The sequence below is a fragment of the Talpa occidentalis genome, unplaced genomic scaffold (genome assembly GCF_014898055.3).
Source record: "Talpa occidentalis isolate TD23 unplaced genomic scaffold, MPIMG_talOcc4v2.1 talOcc4.16, whole genome shotgun sequence".
NCBI classification, from domain to species: Eukaryota; Metazoa; Chordata; class Mammalia; order Eulipotyphla; family Talpidae; genus Talpa; species Talpa occidentalis.
Window position 1 is genome coordinate 42,420,656 of NW_023601653.1, and position 19,451 is coordinate 42,440,106.

The 19,451-nt window shown below is 40.2% G+C and overlaps 1 protein-coding gene across 4 annotated transcripts in view; it reads right to left on the reverse strand.

The window, feature by feature from the left end:
- Window positions 1-909: 909 nt before the first annotated feature.
- Window positions 910-19,451, reverse strand: part of ANO6 (anoctamin 6) — a 198,189-nt gene continuing 179,647 nt past the window's right edge. For 2 of the 4 annotated variants that reach the window (XM_037514106.2, XM_037514107.2), the window contains 5 exons: window positions 15,568-15,773; window positions 10,582-10,784; window positions 9,275-9,380; window positions 3,987-4,072; window positions 910-2,383 (listed from right to left, as the gene is read on the reverse strand). In XM_037514106.2, the coding sequence (XP_037370003.1) occupies window positions 2,101-2,383; window positions 3,987-4,072; window positions 9,275-9,380; window positions 10,582-10,784; window positions 15,568-15,773 (884 nt within the window). In that variant the 3' untranslated portion in view covers window positions 910-2,100. Of the gene's footprint in view, window positions 4,073-9,274; window positions 9,381-10,581; window positions 10,785-15,567; window positions 15,774-19,451 lie in introns of all 4 variants that reach the window. The other 2 variants (XR_008552214.1, XM_037514108.2) reach the window with 2 other exon arrangements.

Genomic DNA, 19,451 nt, shown 5'->3' on the forward strand with positions numbered 1-19,451 from the left:
CATGGAAGGAGACACTTGAAACAGATGTGGGTGAGAGACCTGTGGGGAGGCTGACAATGGCAGCCTTATCTTGATTTTGCTATTTCTGTCCCAGATGTCCTGGCCCCTTCTGGCCCCTCCTGCCCCTTTCCTACGGGTCCCCACCAGGAAGTGCCTTAGGCTCGTGACAGGCTTTCAGGCTGCAGTGTTCCTGATTTGGGCCAACCCTATTTGGCTGGACATTTACCCATGCGAGGATGCATAACTTAGGGTGCTGAATTTGGGAACTGTATTCTTTTTCTTTTCTTTGTTGCATACTAGTTGTATTCAAGTTCTTTTCTATTGAAGGTCTTACATACTAGAGTATATTTTATCTTGATATGGTGGATGGCAGAACTCATTTAGAGTGGGCAGGTTTGGGGGTCCTGGAGTGCCCCTCACCTTGCCCTGTGACACCATCATTCCTCCAAATAACCAAGGGGTACTTTGCTCATGAGTTTCTAGTTGACCCTTTGATGGCCTTCCAATCCTTGATGGGAAAATATTATTAGTTTGGGTCCTGAGAATATCATCAAGGATCAGAAAGTTCTGTGTTTGTCCAGTTATGGAATGTATTTGACTTAGTTAGATTACAATTCTAATGTGATTTTAGCTGGTCCAAAAAAGAAAAAAATCCAAGGATGGAATTAGTTAAAATCTGGATTATATGTTGTCCAGAAAAAAAAAATTAATTCAAAAATGAGATTATCCTTTCTATTCTTCCCATACTTTCCTCTTTCTGAGCCCAGGATCACAACCGGTCCAAAGGGTTTAAGTGAGATTTGGAGAGACAGGTTCTGAGGACACTGTCCCTAAATATGAGATATATATTTGCTCTATTTCTTTCAAATATTGTTAATTAAATCCAGAACAGACCAAAGGATTGTTTTAAAAAAAATGAATTTATTAAAATGCTCATAATTATAAAAGAATATTAAAATGCACAGAAATTCACAATTAGAAATTTTACATCTTATGGCAGAGTGTCTGAAAAGCATCACATACTCAGTTCTACTTTAGTTAAGCTGCTCTTACATTTTAATGTTTCAAACATCTTAACATATGAACATGAGAAGATGATACAAGAAGTGTTTCAACACAGAGCTTGTGCACGCCCCCTCCATGAAGTAATTTTTTCTGAAATTCAATATACAAGTGCAATTAAAAGGGAAGACTGGTGAGTTTATAGGATGGCCTTGTTTCATTTTCAAAAATGATGGCTTGCTAATACCATATCTAAAAGATTGGAGGACTCTATAAGGAAAAATCCCCTGAGAATTTTGGTCAGATGCTTCAATTCATTTAAATTCATAGGCATTATAAAATGATACAAAACTGACATTTCTCTAGTGGTTAACACTGGACAGGTGTGGGACCAGGTTGTCCCTTCACAGGTACAAGGGCACACCATCTATACTCCCTGTGTGGCCTCTGCTCACACTTAGAGACCCAGCCAGATTGCTGGCAGACTTCTCTCCATCGACAAGTCCGCACGAGACTTGCACTGCTGGTGTCATGGGTGCCCCGGGGTCCCCACTATGACTGAGCTGTCGGGGACACCAGCAGTGCTATACATCACACTGCTCCCTTTAAAAAAGCTGAGGTGTTTTCTCTCCCCATCCACAGAAGCACATTTTAAATGACGAGGAGTATTTATGAAAGATGATTAATGAAAACATAAATGCACAAAGCTTTTCAGTTCTAGTGTACATATAAGGAGATAAGGCAAAAACATTTCCTTTTTTGTTTCCATAAACAGCGAGTAATTGTGAAACCGACACTAGGAGATAGTCACACACTTCAGAAGAAAGCAGAGGTAATAGGAGAGGTGACCCCACTTCTCGTAGCAGCAGGGAAAGCACAGTGGAGCCCCCACTAGGTTGTGGGGACAGGAAAGTTTCTGCACCAGGAAAACATTCATTTCTCCGTCGCTTGTGGCCAGGTTGCCAGGAGGGTCTGTGAGTACTGGAGTCGCGTCAAGAGTTGGTGAAATGCAGTCCCTGACCCACTCGGACGATTCCGCAGTCCAGAGTACTGCCTGGATGAAACTGCACAAACACTTTTTAATGTTCATTTGTCTTTTTAACATTCACAGTGGGCATTTGATTCCTGGAGATCAGTCACTCTGCTATACTGATACAAGCCTCTGAGTCTGCTCCCTGAAACACGCTTGGTGTTCCTCTGCCGCTGGGATCCTGAGAGGCTTCGCTCCTTTGGCACCTGAGCATTTAGCAGCATCCAGTGGGTGGCAGCCCATCCGGCAGGAGCCCAGTGCCAGGCATTTCTTCCTGCACCCAGCACCGCCTTGTGACCGTCAAGGGAGGAAGGTGCAGGCCCCATGTCTTCTCCAGAGCCCGCTGGGCGCCTACAAAACAGCAAAGTGCAGTAGAGACTGCTAAACTGAGCAAATCAAGGGCAAGTAATGCATGGGGTGGGGGAGCAGGGTTGCAGCAGGAAGTAACTTGCAGCTGAAGGCAGGTTTGTGAGCAAACGGAGCTCTTTTCTTAATCACCTGATTGGTTTTAGCAGAGGTTAGAAGCTCAAATCAAATCCAGAGCCTCTTTTCTTGATTGGGAATAATCTGGATACACTCTTGCTTTACCCCTCCCTCCCCTCATTGGCCCCCTGATGCAAATATGCAATTATATGCAATGGGTAGAGCAAGGAGCCCCATTTACTGTGGCAAATTCTTAGGTGTGCTGATCAAGCCGACAAAGCACTCCACTCTCAGGGGACACAGAGCAGCTCGGAATCGGGAGCCTGCCATCCTCGTCACCACGCACAGCACGGTCAAGTCACAGAGGCTGCGTGGTGAGCCATCCACAGTGGTGCCGTGACCTGTGATACTGAAACTCCTGCATCCAAAGGCAACTGGTGGGAAATTGAGGGGCTTCTCTTTTCCAGACCATTCAATTGATAAAAATGCAATTTTAATCACTCCATTTCAAATTTTCCCTAACATATCTTTAGAAGAGGTAAGTTAATTATCCTGATCAACATGATTTACAGGTCTAGTTGAATGTGTCCCTTTCCCCATTTCTGTCACTTTTATTCCCTGGAGAGATGCAAAGCAGTCAACACTGATTAGGCACAGAATAGTCTAGAAGAGATTCTGGAAGATAAAAGGTGTCACCGTGGATTAGTACAAGTAGGCTTCAGAAACTCAGTGTCTATTGCAGTCCATTAAGAGTATTTCTTTGAGATGGAAAGGCAGGCATGAGTGGTGACCAACTATTTCCTCTTACTCACTGAGGTTTCTTTTTTCCTGTCGGGATGTGATAACACACCTAAATACTGAAAGTGTTTGGGTCAATCTGTCCTTGGATGTAGCATTCAAAATGAATTCTGAGTTAGCGATTTTTAATCACAAGCTGGTAAAGTGGTAGCTTGTCTAGTTTTCGATGGTGCCACTGGAAGGGAAAGAGAATTCTGGAACAGATCTGGTAAAGTGAAGAAGTAAAATACTGCAGGAAAATAAAAGAGATCATGTGCTTGAGAGCAGAAAGGGATGAAAGTAATTAAATGAAGGGAAAAAAGGTTCTGTTTCAGAAAGGGTAGGTTTTCAGCACACTAAGAGATTCTTCTGTGTTACTAAACTTCCAATATTGCAAAAAAGGTAATATTGAATGTTTTCCAGGTGATTAGTTTTATGCACTTCTTGATCTAAGTTTTATATTTCTAGTTTCTGCACTGCTAGCTAAAACTGAAAAAATAATCTACAAGGAAATGGTAATTGTTAAGATTTCTTCATCTAAAGGATTTAACTTAAACATTCCCATTAGTGATTCATAATCTATTTTGACAGAGCTGAAGTCCTTAAAGTGCATCTCAGAATTTTACAAAGCTCTTATTCTAATTTGGGTCGTAAATTGTTATCTGCTACTTCTCCTATTTTCTCAACGATGACCCCCAGGTTTTTCGTCATATCTTTGAGGTGATTTTCACGAAGAAACTTTTGCGTTAGGTACTTTTCTCTCTTGATCTTGCTCTTCGTGCTTTTCGATACGTCTGGAATTGTGTAGGAAATGAAAAACTTCACAGAGTAGATGAGATGCTGTAAAAGAGAAGGAAGAAGTGTCAGTCAGAGGGAAACAGAGTTCGGTTCAGCTGTCTGTGCTGGTCCTCACGGCCTTGTATCTGGACAAAGTGACAGGCATTACGTGCACATCCCATCTCTCCCATCAGACCATAGTTCTGCCAAGGAGCTACATCCTGTTACTTTGCAAACTTCAAGAGGTCTACTGGATATGTAGAAAAGAATGTATCTAATACCTTCATTAGCTTTATAGGCTAAAGATGAACCAGTCACGGTGCCATCACGTGGCTATCTTATTTTTTCTGTGTATTCCTTTCCTACGCTTCTTCCCCAACTCATGTGTTACTCCACAGGGATATGATCTGAGAATTGCATCACTGGGAGATTTCATCATTGGGCAAATATCACAGAGTGTGGTGACACACACCGAGATAGCACAGTCTACACCACCCTGGACTCTGGTAGAGTTCACTGGGGCCACTGTCACCCTGGGATCCCACCATTGACTGACATTGTGAAGTGATGTGTGACTGTATGCACATTATTTTCTTTTATTTTTGATCAATAGTTTAATAATGTCTATATTACAAATATAATGTCTATATTCCAAAATAATATATTGTTTAGTGTTGCTTGATTTGAGCTTTACAAAAACAGAAGCTACTATATAATTTTAAAAATGCTTTTTTTCGACAAAACGTGCAAGCTGACCATAGATCTGAGGTGTCCAGTAAGGGAAAAGGAGTGAGAGGGGTCAAAACAGGGGAGAGAAGAGCACAAGCAACTGTCGTGATGGTCAAGGGTGCTGTGGTGGTGGGAGAATTATGGGCATGACACCTGAGGGAAGAAATCAAATATTGTACAAAAATGAACAATGATGTAAGAAAACGAGAAAATTAAAAAAGTAAAATTGCTTTGTTCATTTAATTATTCAGAATGCTATTGTACCTAATTGTAGTCAATTCATCTTTTCTTCTGTATAACATTCCACTGTGTAAATACACTAAAATGTACATGTTTCATACCAGCAGAGACTGGGCTTGTTTTCAGTTTTGTATGAGAAACAATGATGTTTGTGTGTTCTTGTCCTTGGGTCTGGAGCACAGCTGAGCATTTCTCAGGAGTAGGCATCCAGGGGTAAGATGGCTGAAGCCCTATCTTATATGACTGCTCAATTTTACAACAGAGCACCAAAGTGTTTTCCAAAGCCATTGTATCAACTAACGCTCCCACCAGCATTATGTGATGCTTTCAGTATTTTACTTAACACAGTGATTATTATGGGGTCTTATTATTATTATTATGGGGTCACAATTCTTTGAGACTAATGAGATTGATCACCCTTTCACTTATTCACTAGTCGAAAATCCCTGACCAAGTAAGGATTTAAAGATAATATACAATAAACATAATTAAAAACAAATGACCCATGGTGTTAAAAAATGATGAGTTATGGGAAGATAGTAAAGTATTGTAAGAATTAGTGTGAGTGTTAGAGAGGGAGGGAAATTTTACTGAGATCCTGTACAGACTAGGCCAGATGAGGCTCACTGAGCAGACACTTAAGGAAGGTGAGGGATTAGCCATGTACGTATGTGGGGTTAGTGAACTGGTCAGGCTTTTATGCTGTTAGCCACTGTGACTATCGCCTGCGGTCTTGAATGCAGAAGCCACACTGGGAGCTTGGGCTCGGGGCACGTATGCCTGATGGTGGACATCTGGAGTATGGTGTGGGCATGTGTAAGTGTGAACACCTGAGCCTGGTGGCTGAGGCTAAAAGGTGGCGCCACCTAGAGACAGAGAACTGCTGCCGTGGAGAACAGCGACGAGAGGCCTAGTGACTTACAGAGAGGCAGAGCTACAAGACGATGCCAGAAAGTGCCCAAGGAGAAAAGTGTACCTGGGGCCTGGGAGGGTCCTGGCCTCGCTGCCTTGACAGCCTGCAGGTTTACCCCATACCAGTTGGTGTAGAAAGATCATTAAAGCCTGAAAAAGTCATGTAGGGCTCTGGGACTTGCCTATATCCATCTGCCCAAATCGATAGAGAACCTGCCCTGTGCTTTCTGGCACTACAACAATCAGGAGAAAAGCTATTCTGGGCAAAGGAAACAGCCAGCCAGAGTCTGTATGGTGAAGACTGCAAGATGTAGTCTGGCAATGGCAAGGCTGGAGTGAGGGGGTACAAGGAGGAGAGAAATGACATGGGGAAGTAATCAACAGCACACATAAAGCCTTGGATATCATTGTAAGACTAGCTTTTGTGGGGTCTCCCCTGGTGGCGCAGTGGTTGAGCGCTGGGCTGCGAAGCTGCCCGCAGCCTCAGCAGCGCCGGTTCGATCCCTGGCCACCGGCAAGTGTCCCACATGGCGAGCAGACCTCTCCTGCCACCCGCTGCTCCCCTCAGTAGTGTACTTCGTCACTCTGCCTGTTCTGCTCTCCGTTCTGACTCTGGTGAATTCTCTCACCCTCCCATGCTTCTGACTGTACCCAGTGCTTGTATAAATAAATAAATCTTTTAAAAATAAATAAATAATTCTTTAAAAAAAAAAAAAAAAAAAAAAAAGACTAGCTTTTGCTCTGAGTGACAGCAGAGACCCCTTATGGATGGTTGCCTTAAGTCAGTGAAGAAACAACTGTGGCTGTCTCTGGTGTCAGCAGCAGAGTTGGTAAGGGGCAGGTACATTTGTGCTGCATTTTCAAGAAAAAGCCAGTAGCACTGGATGTGGAATAAGGAGAGAAACAAGGGGCTGAAAGAGTTTCAAGGAGGAGAATGCAATCAGCTGTGTCATCAAATGTTGCTCATTGGTGATGTTGAAATTTGAGACACAAGAGATATTAGTGTGTTTAAAAGATGAAAATTACATAGTAAAGAGGTGAAAGTTGATGGAGTAAAGTGATGTGGTTTTTTTCAAAATGTTTCTGAGGTGGGTAATAATGATAGATACTTGGACTGTCTATGTTATACCACCCTTGCATTCTAGGATAAAGTCAATGTGGTGTCATGTTATCTTTAAAATCTATATTGCCAGATTCAGTCTGCACACTTAAAAAAGATCTTTGTGGGGCCTCCCCGGTGGCGCAGCGGTTGAGCGCTGGGCTGCGAAGCTGCCCATAGCCTCTGCAGCACCGGCCCGGCCGCCAGCGAGGGTCCCGTATGGCACGCAGACCTCTCCTGCTGCGCCCGCTGCTCCCCTCAGCAGTGTCCTCCGTCTGTCTGCCTGCTCTGCTCCCTGCTCTGATTCTGGTGAATTCTCTCACCCTCCCATGCTTCTGACTGTACCCAGTGCTTGTATAAATAAATAAATCTTTAAAAAAAAAAAAACTTTGCATCCATGAAGTGGCTTATGATTTTCCTTTCTCTTTCTATTCTTGTCTGATTTTAGGATATAATATGATATGGAGAACACTTCTTTTTCTGATCTCTGGAGGAGTATATGTAAGATCAGAATGTTCTAGAAAGTTTGATATCACTCCTGTAAAACTACATGGTGGTATTTTCATTGTGGAAAGATTTTTCAAGTGCTCTACATTGCACTATAATTCTGGGTTGACAGCTACCTTCTTTTAGCATTTTGAAGATATTAGGCTCCACTCTTCGGACTGCCATTGTTGGCTGTTTAAAAAGTTTATTCTCCATACTGCAGGGGAGGAAGCGGGAGAGGGATCAGAGGGTGGGAGGGAGGAGCACAGGGGACTGAGGTGATGGTGCACAGGTGCACTGGTGAAGGAAATTCTATGGGGACTATACCTGAGGGGGTGGGGGAAAGCAAATATTGTTAAAAATGAACAATGATGTAAAAAATTAAAAAATAATAAAAAGTATATTCTCATTCTAATTTTAAATTTTGTCAGTCTCTTCTTTGTCTGGTCTTTTAAGATCTTTGGTGTGCTACATTTTTCTTACAATGTGTGTAAGTGTGGATTTCTTTGTTACTGTTTTACTTCATATTTGTTGTGTCTTCCGCTCTGTGAACTGATGTCTTTCATTAATTAGGGAAAATTTTTAGCCATTATCTCTTCAAATATTGCCTTCTTCCATTATGCATTTTCTTTATGACTTTTTGAAAGTTAGTCTTTCTCATTCTGCTTAACCCCTTTTTCATGTTTTCATTTTCTTATCCTTTGATGTGTTAGTGCTAATTTTTGGAGTCCTATGTTCCATTTCATTAATTCTCTGTTCATTTTAACCTAAACTTTTATTTAGTACATATGTGAATTTTTTTCATTTCTACAACTACATATTTTTATTTCTAAAGTTCTATTTAATTACTGGGTTATCAGAAAAGTCATGAAGTATTTTTTATATTTTCTATGCAAAAATGAATCATGACTTTTCCGACAACCTAATATTTTTCAAAATTACTTTGCAAATTATGAGATTTTAGAATTTATTCATTCAGTATAAGAAAAAGTTGTCTGGGGCCTCCCTGGTGGCACAGCGGTTGAGCGCTGGGTTGCGAAGCTGCCCGCAGCCTCTGCAGCACCGGTTCAATCCCCAGCTGCTCCCCGGCCACTGGAGGAGGGTCCCACATGTCGCGCAGACCCCTCCTGCCGCCTGCTGCTTCCCTCAGCAGTGTGCTTCGGTCCTTCTGCCTGCTCTGCTCCCTGCTCTGGCTCTGGTGAATTCTCTCACCCTCCCGCGCTTCTGACTGTACCCACTGCTTGTATAAATAAATAAAAATAAATCTTAAAAAGTCACCTAAAAATTTAAAAAAAAAAAAAGAAAAAGAAAAAGTTGTCTGGATCAACTGCAAATTTAGAGCTGCCTAGCCATTTCTCAGAACCGGACAGTTTTAGGGATATTATAAAATGTGGTAAAATTATAATAATACAAATAAAAATAGTACAGCCATTAAAGTTTCTCAAGGGCAGAGGTCACATCTTATTCATCTTGAATAAGACCCTTCACAGTGTAACATGTAGCCCAGTGCTCCCTCCATGTCCCCGCAAAAAGACACTCAATTAAAACTGAATAATTGAAAGGAATTGAATCCCTCTAGCACACAATTGCTTTTAACTTTCAAAAGAAGCAGATAAACGAATTTCATTTAACTGATGAGAATAGTATAAATACTGATATGGGTCAGATCTAATTAATGTGTGTCCTAGAATAGAGATAAAGAAGAAAGTATTGTACAATTTAAGTCAGAGTTGGCAACACAATGTTAATAAAAGGCCTGCAAATATACCACCTTATATTTCAAAATAGACTACTCCTACCTCCATGACAATGATAAAAGCCAACTTGGCTGCAATCACGTGCCAGTAGTAGATGTTGTGTTTATACGCTTGTGGGTGTCCTGGGGGATACCGGAAATCACGATACCTGGAGACAAAGTGGAGGAATATCAGGAGGCAATTCTGACAAACACTATAAGCAAGTGCACACAAAAATCAGACTTAATGCAATAGTTTTTAAAATTGGACATTATGCAATTTTTCTGCTTTTTGATTTGGTAACAAAGCCTTGCAACAACTACTCCACTAATATCTTAACCCACTATAGGAAGATCCTATCTTTGTAAAAAAAAAAAAAGAACAAAAGTATCTTACATTTTTCCCCCTAGACTTCATCCCTACTTTCGCAAAAGAATATAAATAAAACAACTGAGTGTTTGTGAACTTACAGGACGCTATCTTTGGGGTGGGTTCAGCTATAGATTTTTCTACCTACACAAAGCACTACCTGCTTATTAACAATTTCTGACCTAAATTCCTTGTCAGACATCATGGATTGCTGCTGCTGATGTATCTCCCTCAGGTAGTACAGCACTTTTCTGCCATAACCTATTATACCTAGAAGAGGTAAATCACTCTTTGAATGTGCTAACTCTTACTTTAGGTAATTCCAATGTGAGAATCTAAAGACGTTCCTATGTGTAACTTTGAAAGTTTATTTTGGCCTTATTTCTGGTTTCTTGATTGCGTTGTCTAGAATTTGCATCAGGGAAGGCTTTGAGGAATCAAACTAAGTAAATTTTCATAGCTCCTTTAGGTTTAAGGAAAAGAAAACCCTCTATCACAACAAGCTTTATCGACTGGTAATTTTGTCAATGTATGGGTTCTCAGATAATCTTACCAGTCAGTCAAGTGAATGCAGAAAACTTTGGAATAACTTTAGCAATCCTGCTAGGCTAGACTGAGGTATCTGTATCCTTTGTTAGGTGAGAGTGCTAGTCTGTCATTTAATATCTTTAGGTTGTGCTGGAAAAAACACGTTAGTTATTACAGCTGAATTATCCTGCCTTTTGGAACTCTTAAAAGTTTTTTCATTGTTAAGCTATATGACTTTGCTCCTGGATCAGTCTCCCTGTAATAATCATTTGAAATGCTCCCCTTTACAGCTTGCATCATTGGTTTGAAAGTTCTAACCCTAGCCTACAGTAATTGCTACATCTCATCGTTTTTAAAGTTTGATTGAAAAGCTAGGGGAAAATGTCAGTTTTATTTTAGGGTACTAAACATTGATGGCACAATCATCTCTTTTTAAAGATGCATAAGTTTTTAAACATGGAAGCCAAACTTGCCTGCATGTGGCATAGTCACCGAGTCCAGAATAGGGATTTCCGTCACTCTTGTTTTTGAAATCTGCGATGTTGAAGTAGGATAGGGTGTTGTTGATGTAACCCTCCATGGTGTAGTGGCTGTGATTTCCATAGGGGGGGACAGAGAAGGACCAGTAATACACCAGGCGTGGGATCATGTCTGATGTGAAAGCAATAATCATGGCCTGCGTGGGAGGAAATCAATAAAAGGTATCAATCTACAGCCTGTAGAGCTGTAAATTTTTTACATCTGTAAATTTTTTACATTAGAGCTGTAATGTTTTACATCCCCCATAGGTGCAGGGGATGAGAGGATTCACCAGAAACAGAGTAGGGAACAGAATAGGCGGATTGGCTGAAATCTACTGCTGAGGGGAGTAGTGGGCGAGACAGGAGAGGTCTGCTGCACCATGTGGGTCAGCTCCCTGGCCTGGGATTGAACTCCCTGGCTGCAGGATGATAGGATGAGACTTAACCTCTAGGCCACCAGGGAGACTCTTGAGTAGCTGCTTTAAAGTGGATTAGTTACTTTCCTTTTGGTCTTTAATTCTAAGGAAATGTCCAGAAGTCTACATGCAGCTCAAAAGCAAGAGCTTGATAATTACCTATTTGTATTACATAAATTTTCTCTGAATTTTTATAATTTGGGTTTTAAATTTTCCAATGCATAACACTGGTTTGAAGGAAGACAAAAGTAAAGAATATGCTTTTTCAAAGAATGTGTTTCTTAAGAAGGTACAAATAATTGTACATGAGGGTACTGTTGCTAACTAAGTAGCTGCCTATATGTATTACATGGAAATCAGCTATCTTCAAAAATTAGGATAAGAAAAAGTTCAGCCTTAGAGCTCTACTTGATACAATTTCAATCTTTCTTTTGTGATTCAGATTCAGAAGCTCCTAATGTATGTGAAATAACTAAGGTTAATATTATGAAAATAATTCCTTTTTAAATAATTGATATAAAACTGATTTTCTATCACTTGCCTCTGAAAAACGGATTATAAACTGCATAAAATATATTTTCCTTGATCTGAAGTAAGTACTGGCCCTCAAAGTCATACTTTTTTCCCTATAGTATCTTGCAAGTTTAGAAAAGATGACCTAAGTCTGATTTATTTCAAATTTTCAGTACATATTTATGTATATCACTTCATTAGGAAGTGAGGATTTTTTCATTAATTTTACTAAAATGTTGGCAGCAAAAAAACTACACCAGGGTCATTGTCTTCACACTGTCCAACAATGATGTCTATTTTGTTAGAGGGCTCAGAATTTAAGCCTCTCAACTTTCAAAAGATTAAGCAGATAAAGTTATGAACAGTAAAATGATCAAATAACAAAGTTTAGTACTTTCCCAAGTTAAAGGAATAAATAGAAGTCAATCTTAAACCTGAGAGACATTTATTAGGATATAAAGTCATTATGAACCACAAAAATATTCTCAAAAATTTTTTCATTTGGGCTTGAAATTCTCCAATGCATTAAATCGGCTTGAAGGAAGAAGAAAGTCAAGAATGTGCTTTAAACCAAATTCTAATATAATAGGTAAGATATGGAAACAACCTAAATGCCCCAAAACTGATGAATGGCTCAAGAAGATGTGGTCTATATACACAATGGAATACTACTCAGCAACTGAAAAACATAAATTCATGCCATTTGCAACAACATAGTTGGAGCTAGAAGAGATGATGCACAGTGAAATAAGTCAGAAGGAAAAAGAAAAATACCAGATCCTTTCACTTATAGGAGGAACACAGGGGAACCAAATAAGGGGTCAGGGGGAAAATAATAGCAATAAATAATAAAAAAAATAGCAGGCAACTATAAATCAGAGTCATTCTGCATGAGGGGGAGAGAGGGGTCAAAACAGGGGAAGGGAGAGGACAGGGAACCATGGTGATGGTGCACGGGTGACTTAGTGGTGGGAATTCTATGGGGATTACACCTGAGAGGAGAAAGAAAACATTGTACAAAAATGAACAATGATGTAAAATATATATAAATAAATTATATTATTAAAAAAACACTAAATGAGTATGAAAAAAAAGTATGTAATCAACAACGCTAAATGACTCATTTATTGAAGCAGAAGAGCAGACATGTTTTTGGCACAACATGATTTTTAATAGTGTTTATCTGAACATATGGTTTAGACACAGAGAGAACACAAGCCAAGAACTCAGGCAAAGCAAGAAAAACAACCCAGGGCTTTTGATTGCAAAACTTCCCCCACTAGAAGGGGTTTTGTCTTTCCTCTGCAGTGAAATCTCTCTCTCAACCTCTCTCTCTCTCTCTCTCTCTATCTGCCTGTCTGCTGGTGGTGATGGTGGTAGTAGAGTATGGTAAGAATATTTTATTTTTTCTGGATTTCAAAAGATTAAAATTTCCCCTTATCATGTAACTTAACGATAACCTTTTATAGAATCACCTGCAGATGGGCTTTAGGATGCTACAAATATTCCAACAAGGAAGATAATTCTATTGTCTTTTGACAAGATACTTTTTCCTCTGGAACTGAGCGGCTTTGAGACACTCTGCAAGAGCACAAATAAATGCAGTGTGCTTTATTTTCCATGCTGTTCTGAACATGATTTTCCATTTATATAAAAATAAATTAAAATTGGTCTTCAATGCCAGATGCTCTGGCATGCTATAACAATGTCAATTCAGCTTATTGATTGACCCAACAGCTCTAAGATGATTTTATACCCAAACTCCTGCTTGATGTCCGTTCTCATCCCTGGTGGCTATTCTCTACTATTAAAAGTTCTTCTGTTATGGAAAGTCAGCCTTTTATATGCACATTATAGAGTGGAGACCTGTATTAGGTGGGTAGGGAGAAATTACACATGCTTAATTCTGAAATACATACATATAAATACATGCAGGACCTGCATCTTGGAACATGTAACAACATGGAAAGAAAGACTGCCCATAGGTTAATCGATGTCACAAATCTAGTAATTGGTTTTCCTAGAATATAATAACATGATGCTTAAGTTATGGGAAAAAGCAACTACCGGATAAGAATCAACAGCACTATGCGCTGGCATGTGTGTGCCTGTGTGTTTATACACAGGCACACACCCTTGGAGATGCAGCCGACACACCATCTGGGCTCATGGAGTGTGGTCTGCTGAGGGCACTTGGGAAAAGCTGCCGATATCATCAAACTGGAGAACTGGAGGAAAGGGAGTGTGAGTCGACTGAAGTTTCCAGGTAGTGCAAAGTCAAACAAAAGCCCTTTTAGTTTCAAATCTTGTTCCTGAAGATCTTCCTACAGCACACAGCCCATGATCCTGTCTGGCTTAGAGCCGTCCAGCCCAGTGAACATGACAGGTTTTCTTCCATGACTTTGGGCTTTGAAAGGCCCCACTGTCGTATTCCTGAGCATAAGTCTTCATTTTGCAACAAGTGGATTTGAAGGTGTGGGCTACTTGGGTGAATGGAAACTGGCATAACCTAGTAGCTGTTTCAGTGTGTGACTTGCAACTTCCTTCCAAAAGCAGAGACTCTAGCACAAGGCTCAGGAAAATGGAGGATTCTTGGAAAATGGAGGATTCTTGGGGGTACACAACTGGGCTCCAAAAAACTTGTTTTACTGTATAAAACTGTAACCATGATCTTGAAATTCTTGTGCCTCTAGATTAGACACCCATCAAAGTCTATAAAGCCAATTAATGATGATGAGAAATAGGAATGACAGTGACACATAGTGAAATTATTGAGCCTTTAGTTTAGATGCCATCAAAGTAGAGCCAGTTAATGATGAGAAATAAGGAGGGTAAAACAGCAACCGCTACCATTCCATGGGGCCAGGATCTGTGCAGTCCATGGAGGAATTCCTCCTCCACCCTTGGTGGTATGTGATATTCTTATAATATGTGGTAGGGAATTTCTGACTTACAATTGATAAAATGAAACTTGGAAGTGTCAAAGTCTAGTCCGAGATCACACAGCTTGGGAGCTGCCCTGCTCAGCCACCCTCACCCAGTGGCTGCTCCCCAGGGACAGCCCAACTCTCCTGTGGGGGATAGAAGGCTGAGGACTCAGGACCCAGTTAAAACTCAGAAATTCTTTTGCTGGGGGACATGAAGTGGGAGTAAAATTAGAGGACAAGGTGGCCCTGGTTTTATGGGTATTTCTAGGGAAGGAGTCTACTGAGGAGATGGTATAGAGATTTTACTCTACTTGGGAGCACCCTGATGGCATGCCCCCCCAAAAAAAAAATTTAGGGTGTGGGCAGGAGAGACTATTTCATAATTGATATAGGTTATAAGCAAAACAGGATCTATTCCCTCATAGCTGGGATATCCACAAGCGTGCTTACCCAATGACCAGGCTGGGGTTAACAGAGACAGGGGTGAGGGATCTAGGGGTGTGGGGGTTGGTGGGAGGAGGAGAGAATAAGGGGTCATCCTAAACCAGGCACCCTTCAAGAAGCTGCACCAAGAGTGAAAGAATGCACAAAGTGTTTATGCTTCGTCAAAGAGTTAATGCTTTAAGTCGATAGTTTGGAATATGTAGCTAAATATGTTAGAATTATAGCTTTTATGTTAAGGACCTCATACTCTAAACAGACAGGTTTCTATCCATGTTATAAAAGCACTATTGGATAATTCTTCTTATAGGCACGTGAAGAGTAAAGAATTAGTACTTAACGATGATCATGTTTGTATTGAATAAAAACTTGAGCAAATGAGCAACACTAGTATAATGGTCAACTGTCTTAGCAACTGCCAATGTAAGAGGTCTTGACATTGTAAGTCAAGAATAATAATTACTAACAATTAAACTACATTTAAAAAAGAATAACAAGTATAGTTTAAACTGTTATTTATATAGATGATAGTACTGGCATCGTTGTTAAAAAAAATACCAACCATTTGATTCCTTATGTAGCAATTCTCATGCATTTCTGGACTTTTCCAGGTCTTTCCCTGTGAAGCTGGGCTTACTCACATTGGTCACCACGGCCATTATCGCAATCCCTTGCATGATGGGCTGCCACGCTCCGATGTCCCGGGCTTTTTCTGACACCATCCGTCTATACTGGGTGGTCATTTTCCAAGCGTCCACTCTTATTTCCAATATATTGTTCACCAGAGCCAACAGAGGGGCCAGTGGAAAAGAGGCCACAAATAAGGTGACGAACCCAAACTGAATAACTGTCAATGGAATGGACACACATCATGGGGTGGTGGATGGATGGAAGGACAAGGTCTTTACTCTTGTACAGCAAGAGAAAGGCAGACAATGAGCCAAATCCCACAGAGCAAAGGCACCGTGTGGATACCATTTAACACATAACATTGGAAGAAGCCAAACCAAACACGACTATGACATCTCTACCAAGAGGATTAATTATAATGTGTTTTGCATGTATACACTTGGTAGGAATAATGTATTAATAATAAATACATAAAAAATTTTAATTCTACCAAGGTTATTTGCTGGTAACACGCTTGGGATATGCTATGCATAGTATTCATTTGCTGTGTCGAAATAATAGACTGTTGGAAGATGATTCATAACTCAGGGCTGAAAAAAAAAGAAAAGGAGTACTGTGGAAGTATCTAACAACCTAAGAATAAATAAGAAATGTCCTTTGGGGAAACTCTTTATAGAATGCTGGAGGAAATATGTTAAAGCAAATAAGGAAGCACCTCTGAGCCTATGAATTTGAGTTCAGAAAATTCCAGAGAATTTATGATACGCCACACACCATGGAAATGAATGTGATTAAGGTTCTTAATAGTCACAATACAATCTTTCTTTAGGAATTTTTATCTTGAAACTGTGGTAGTCTGTGTGGTCACAGGAAGTCAAGATTCAAGACTTAGAAGCTCTTTCTCCTCTTCTGTAGTTAATGTGGGGCAGCACAGATTCAGGGGAAACCATAACATGGGGAGATAGAAGTTAGAAAGGATAGGACCAGAGAGCCAATGAGATCTTTCCATGTCAGAGCCTTCCCTCCTACTTGGCAGACCTTGAAAGCAAACTGGTAACTAAGAGTGCAGATGAGAAGGAAATTCACAGCCCCTCTGAGATACTGCTGGGAGGCAAGACTGTGGAAGGGGTAGTGGGTAGGAGGAACTGGCACTTGCTTGTGTTCTAAAAGGCCAGGGCATGTTATAGAAGAGCAGACAGAGCTAGAAAGATCTGGGAGGTGCATAGGCCAGGCAGGAGGCAAGTCAGACAGGCCAGGACCAGGACCAGTGGTGACAGCAGCTCAGCACTGAGCCATGCCCAACACCTGTGTCTGTGACTTAGTTACCCCATGTGACTCACCTGCCTACAGGGCTGGCAAGTGAGGAAATGCTGGAATGTGCGGCCAACTCTGGTACCCTAGCAAGTGCATGTAACCAGTGAGGGCATGTCCTCCTGAAAGGCAGAGCCCACAGTGGCCTCACTGGAAGATGAGCTCAGAGCCGCCAGATCTCATTGTTCAAAAGCAGCCAGAAATCAGGACTGTGTTAGCAACAGACTCAGTTAAAAACAAAAGTGTAAAGATACTATTTATAATGACAACAAAAGCACAGACTATTTAGGAATAAATTACTGAGAAATGTCAGTTTACTGTAATAATGGACTTAAAAAATAAGGAAAACCAAAAAATGATGAATGAATGAATGGTAGGATGGACCATATTCTTAAATTGGGAAGACTCAAGTTTGGGGACATTATCCGATTTTTTCCCCAAAAATTTAATTTAGAATTTTAAAGTAGATGTAGGTAATAATCTCAAATGGATTTAAGGAAAATAATGTTATAAGGTGATGCTAAAATTCTTCAGGAAATATAAATATACAAGTAAAGTAACAAGGAAGGATGTTTGAACTGACAGTAACAGACATTCTGAGTAAGGACAAAATGAGAGCAGGTCTCTGAGATATTAACTAGAGTAATAAAAACAGAGTACTAGAGTAATTAAAACAGTTCAGAACTAGTACATTCATATGGTATGAATTAAACAGAACAGATTCAAAACTTGATGCTAATATTGATGGGATTCGCTTATGGAAAGCAGTGTGGAAGTTCCTCAAAAGTCTAAAATTGGATCTGCCATTTGATTCAGCAATTCCACATCTAGGTATCTAACCCCAAATACAAAAACACTAATTTGAAAAGAAAACTGCACTCTCACATTTATAGCTGCACTATTTACAACAACCAAGATGTGGAGACAAACTAAGTGCTCCAAATTAATGAGTAGGTCAGAAAGATGTAGTATATATACATAATGGAATACTACTCAGCCATCAAAAAGATAAACACATGCCATTTGCAGCAACATGGATGGAGCTGGAATGGCTTATATACTAAGTGAAGTGAGCCAAAAGGAGAAAGATAAATACTGGATGATCTCACTTATATGTGAAACCAAACAAAGGGTCAGATGAAGATAACCTGTAAAACCAACCCTTGGAAGTTGAGCATAGATCTGAGACATTCAGGAGGAAGGAGGGAGAGGAGCGAGAATGGGGGAGGGGAGTAGGGAAAACACAATGGACCATGAAGGAGGATTATGGTTGCTTTGTGGCCATCACCAAAATCACACCTGAGGGGAGAAATACTATACTATTAAAATATTAAACAAAACTGGAAACAATAAAAAAAAAGTGATGCCTGAAACCAGTGAATTAAATATTGGAGCTATTAGTGAAATCATTGGAAAAACTGGTACTGTGTCCTCACTTTTGACACCATAATAAATTCCAGATAGATAAAAAATTTTAATTTAAAAATACAACTCCAGAAAAAACATAGTATAATTTATCCTGATAGTCATATGAGAACATTTAAAACCAAGAACAGAAAAAATATGAAATATATCCATTCAGTAAGACAAAAAAAAAATTGTAAAAAAAAAAAAAAAAAAACCAACCCGGACCTGAAACTTTTCATGGGCCTGTACTGCTCTCTAAAACTTTCTGTGCCAAGCTTCCTGCAGGAAGTTCTTCTATGTTCTCACTGTCCACCACTGTCTCTCTTCAAAGCCCTACATCCCTCACCACTGTCTGGCTAACTGCTGAGGGGCATGGTTCAAAGCCACCGCACATTTTCAGTTCTTATTCAATTACTTTTATTATCAACAAGCATTCATCTCCCTGTGGAATGTGTTTCCCCTTGATTATTATTTTACTTAAATTTTAAAAGAGCAAGGGTGCATGTGCGTGTAACCATATGCATAGAATAAGATATAAAATACAATACATATTTTAAAAAAATTTAACAAACTACAGCACTTATCCCACCCTTCCCTATAGAACCAGCAATTAAATGTGTGCATTACTGCCTGTTCCCTCCTTTTCATTATGCTCTTTTTTGTCAGTGTTCCAATACCTTTAAGCCTTCAAAATCTTCTCTGTGTTGACACAACTCTCTGATGGATTTCTCCCACCTGCCCTGCTCTTCCTTCTCTTTGTGGCTTTCTATCCCCCCATTTACTCTTTAAATATCGCTGGGAATAGCCACATCATCATTTTCCCCTGGCAAGCCTGAATCACCCCCTGACCTTGCCTGGAGTGCTCTGAGCTCAACAGGTGGATCCAGCTTTCTAATGGACCCCTCTGAGAGATCCCACAAACAGCTACTCAAGATAACTGAGCCTAATCCATTTCCTCAAAACCAGTTCCTCTCCTGCTGTTCCAACCTGCACATTCAGACTCCAGAAGATATCTTAATTCTATTCCCCACATGCTATATGATCTCACCTTTGACAACGATTAAATTTCTCTCCCTATCTCAATTCCTCAGATCACAGCCTCTATTTCAGTGCTTACAATTATTTAGGTGACCTGGGGTAACCTACTGAAATAGCTTCTTTCTACCAAAATAGGCCC